This window comes from Tupaia chinensis, unplaced genomic scaffold, assembly GCF_000334495.1.
Source record: "Tupaia chinensis unplaced genomic scaffold, TupChi_1.0 Scaffold000215_1, whole genome shotgun sequence".
Lineage (NCBI taxonomy): Eukaryota > Metazoa > Chordata > Mammalia > Scandentia > Tupaiidae > Tupaia > Tupaia belangeri.
The window spans coordinates 5,412,447-5,417,238 of NW_006159690.1; the positions used below are offsets into that span (position 1 = coordinate 5,412,447).

General features: G+C 42.2%; 1 protein-coding gene across 1 annotated transcript in view; it reads right to left on the reverse strand.

Annotated features, from left to right (window-relative positions):
• Nucleotides 1–1,501: 1,501 nt before the first annotated feature.
• The window catches only part of LOC102480098 (ADP/ATP translocase 2-like), a 52,363-nt gene continuing 49,072 nt past the window's right edge, over nt 1,502–4,792 (reverse strand). The window contains 3 exon segments of the mRNA XM_014587482.1: nt 1,502–1,672; nt 1,674–2,392; nt 3,791–3,884. Of these exon segments, the coding sequence (XP_014442968.1) occupies nt 1,502–1,672; nt 1,674–2,392; nt 3,791–3,884 (984 nt within the window).

The following is a 4,792-nucleotide window of genomic DNA, read 5'->3' on the forward strand; positions in this document are numbered from 1 at the left end:
CTCAAAAAACAGATATGGACAAAGCTAAAATCTAGTAACACGTGCACTGTAATTTTCTTCTGAAACATTTTTTTTTCCCTCTCTCCATTCCCTTTTTTTTTTTTTTTTTTTTTACCAAAGAGAGGCATAAGCTAACTTATTTGCAAAACAGTAAGATTAGACTCAGTTTGGTCTGTTATTTGCACAAAGCCCTATAAGAATACTCACTGATTTAGCTGACTTTGCTGGAACCTTTTATAAGGAACTTTAGATTAGATTCTTTAAAAAGCCCCTCCAAGGCTACTGAGCCAAGTCAAGAACTCACCTTTAAGTACCTGTACTTGGAAGCTTTTTGGGCCTGTCAGGAAGTGACATTCTTTTTTTTTTTTTTTTGAGAGGTTTTCGCTATAGGGCGCATGCACTCGCCAGACAGACAGAGACATAGAGACAGAAAGCGAGAAATCACGCCCCGTGGGGGATGGTCACGCTGCAATCTCTTCTCCTCCATTCTCCTCTTGGGATCTTGGGCACGCACACACACGTGCCTGGCGTGAGTTTTAAGCCACTGGGTCTGGAACGCGAACCACGGTTGACTACGTGGGAGTCCAGCAACATAGCCATTACGCTAACTGCTGGTCCCCCTCTAGTTGTATCTTGAGATATGACATTCCAGTCAAAGCCCTGGCACTAACCTGTATTTCCACTTTCTGATGCAAGTCAACAGATATTATTGAACTTGTGCAAATAACCATTTTGCCACAAAATAAGAATACTTGCAAATATTTTCCAGTTTCAGAGGGGTCAGGAAGGGAGAAAAGTTTCCGTTTCAATTAAAAACTAAATTTTAGTAAATTGCTGAAGCTATCAACAGCTCAAAAAACAAAAATTCTTAAATCTGGAAAACAAAGCATAGAAGAAAATCAGTCATGTTTTAGTCAAAAGTCATTACGTTCTTTTTCAGCAGTTCAGTCTCATATAGTTCATCTCCCTTCTGTTGAGTTTGTAGTGTTACCATGGTCTGATCTTTCCATTTAAATCCTAGAAGTTAACATTCAACATTTTTATTGATGGCTGCTTTGTTTATAAACCATGCCCCGCCATCAAGGTGGCCAAGTGCAGAGGCTGTCTGACATCTACTGACCAACTCATCTGTAGGTTTCTCCTACAGGGGCTCTTCTCTGATTGGCACAAACGTACTATATATCAACCCTCACAGCTGGCTGGGCCCACCCATATGCTTCTTTTTATTTATTTATTTATTTATTTTGTATTTTAGATGTTTTTATTTCTTCAAATTTATTATTTATCAGGAGTGACTGAAATAAAAAATATAACTGAGTCTCATCATCATCATCATGAAAATAACTTTAAGAGAAAACTGGTCAGATGAATATTATTGCTTCCCATTTCCAACCAGTAAATAGTTGCCAATAATAGACAGCCAAGGGGTTGTCAAAAATGCTTAAGATATGTTATACAACATGCCTGTTCATAGGAGAAAAAAAAAAACCTAAGAAATAACTTAGGTGAACTTCTTGATTTTATCATACAAGACGAGCACAAAAGCACCACCCATCCCTCTGAAAACATTGGACCATGCACTCTTGATAAAAACTTTGCCCCCTCCGTCTCGAGCAATCTTCCTCCAGCAGTCAAGCGTGCCTGTGCGTGTGATACCAGTTCCTTTGCGCCCCTGACTGCATCATCATGCGGCGACGAACAGTGTCAAACGGATAGGACGTCAACCCGGCAACGGCAGTGACAGACTGTGCAATCCAGCTAATGAAGATATGAGTATTCTTGGGATCTGGAAGCATTCCCTTTGCAGTGTCATAGATACCAAAGTGAGCAGCTCGGTAGGTGATAATACCCTGCACGGACACGTTAAAGCCTTGGTACAGGCCCCTAATCCCATCAGATTTGTAGATCTTAACCAGACAGTCGCCGAGGCCTTTGAATTCCCTTTCAGCTCCAGCTTTACCCACATCAGCTGCCAGACGGGTACGGGCAAAATCAAGAGGGTACACAAAGCACAAAGATGTGGCCTCAGCAGCACCACCAGATGCCAGGTTCCCTGCAAAGTAAAAGTAGCGCCAAAACTGGGTCCTCTTGTCCACACCACCCAGGAAGATCTGCTTGTATTTATCTTTGAAGGCAAAGTTGAGAGCCTGGGTGGGAAAGTATCTGATGACATTGGCTAGGTTACCATGCCAGGACAGGACTCCCTGCTTCTTGGGGATTTGAACCACACAGTCTATAATGCCCTTGCATTGCTTAGCTGCGGTGATCCGCTTGCCGGCATGATGCACCTGCAGCAGCAACTTGACCCGCTTGATGGGCGCTACCACAGTCTTGGAGATGGCCGCGGCCACTCCACCTGCCAGGAAGTCCTTGGCAATAGACACAACGGCATCTGTCGTGTTGAAAGGAAAAAGGAGGCAGGCAACTGTGGGCTGGGCCTGGGCTGGGAACCGGCTTAGACTCCTGAGTCTTCCATATGCTTCTTACCAGACCTCATAACTGGTCTTCCAGCCTTGCTTCTTCCAACACCCTAAGTAGTTAGTCAGCAAGCTAATTTGTTAGTCCGTATATCCCAATTTCAGGTCACTTCTCTCCTCCTCTAACTACTGTGCCTCAGGGATACTCTGTAGTGCAAAAACAATTCATTTACAACTTCAATACATACATTGAGTTGATCCATCCATGTTCCAATCTTGTGCTTTTTTCTCCTTCCTTAACAGGTGAAATGGGGGAGAAGCACTGTTACAACAGTGATAGATGGCATGGAGGTTTGGGATATATGTTTGTTCGTTATTTTCTTATATCTTCTGGACCTGCTCAAGTTTGATACTGGAAGGGTCATATCCATATTATGGTGGGTTGCTCCTGGAGTCATCTGCCTTTTGTTGAAACTATTAGTGACATGCTAGAAAATATTTAATAATTGCATTTGAAAAATACTGTTTTGGTTTATAGCATTTTCTGAGTTTTATAACTATTTCCACAATGGCTGATTTCAAGTGCCTACGTGATGCCACAGAACATGAGGTTGGAAAGGGATGTGCTGGTACAAATCACTTCTAGCGTATCGCCATGTTTAGCTGGTGATGGAAAGTTCTGACCACTTGAAGTCACTTGAGAGACTGTGGTTTGATGTTCAGTTTCAATTGGGGCCTACCCGTAAAATGAGATTTCTTTATCAGTAGTGTATAATTCTGTGCTGCAGATGTCATAGCTTTGGGGGAATCCTAGGAGTATACCCTGTATATAACGTATTTCACTACCATAAAAGCTCTAGTGCCATGGATCATGTGGTCCAAGAAATAATCATGGATTTTATGAAGAACTACTTCTTGTCCTAAGTTCAAAACTAACGTCTTTGTGTATTAAGTGATGAATGGGTCATAGTATTTTACTGTATGTTCTTCTATGTTGCCTCTCAAATTCAACCAGACCTACCAAACAGTGCAATTTCGTAATAACTTTTTCAAAGAATTGTTTATTTTATTTTATTTATTATTATTATTTTAATTTGACCATAGAGAGACAGAGGGAGAGTGAGGGAGGAAAAATGAAAAAAGCAAGCCACTAGATCTGGGATGCGGATTGCAGTCAGCCACATGGGAGTCCAGCGCCTTAATCACCATGCCCCCTGCCAGTCCCACTTATTCTTTATTTTTGAGTAGATATTCTAGGCTGCCCAGAACACTGAAACCCCTACAAACTTTACCTATGTGGCAGCCTCCTGAATCTCTGAGTTTTGTCTCTCTCTGTAGCATACATATCTTTCCAAAGCATCCATAATACTTACCATTTCTTGCTTTATCAGATATTCTTAACGTGGCATTTTCAATATATTGGATCAGAGTGATGTGCTGGAGAATTTCCAGGTACTCAGGGCTCTTCTGATAATAGCATGACAGAAAACAGAATTAATATAGCCCTGGGGTAAGACTATGAATGTACGCTGTTGTTTGTCTATGTGAATGAGAACTTCTGATCTTTTTCCTGATAAGAATGATAAAGAGAACATTTGTAAGTTCGATGGTGACAGGCCAGGTAGTCAAGACTGTGTAAATCTGCTCTAGGTAATATGCTGCATGTGATGCAGCAGCTGTATTGAGGTGATGGTTTATTAGATTGAGATAGTTCACTGTAATCTATGGTCCATTCATTTTTTTTTTAGGGGCAGACTAGTATTGAATGGGGTTTATTGTGGATGTTATTTCTTTATCATTAAAGCTTTGAGGGTGGCACTTATTTTTGCCATTCCTCTGAGAAGTTGTTAGGGATTGGTCTGTATCGCCCCACAAGGTACACTAAAGTCTTTATCCCTAGTGCTGGTGAATGTGAGCTTATCTGGAAATAGGGTTATTGCATGTATTAGTAGTTAAGATGAATTCATAATGGCATACGTTAGGCCTTTAACTCAGTATAACTGGTGTTTCCATAAGAAGAGAGAAATGTGGACACAGATTCATACATAGAGGAAAGACATTTATGTGACTATGAAGGCAGAGATTGGAGCCATGAAGTACTTGGGGGCTACCAAAAGCTGGAAGAGGCCAGGAAATATCCTTCCATAAAGATGTTGAAGGGAGGGGGAACCGGCAGTTAGCGTAATGGCTATGTCGCTGGACTCCCACGTAGTCGATCGCGGTTCATGTCCCGGACCCGGTGGCTTAAAACTCACGCCGGGCACGTGTGCGTGCGTGCCCAAGATCCCGAGAGGAGAATGGAGGAGAAGGGATTGCGGCGTGACCATCTCCCCTGGGGGGTGAGTGCACGCGCCCTACAGTGAAAATCTCTCAAA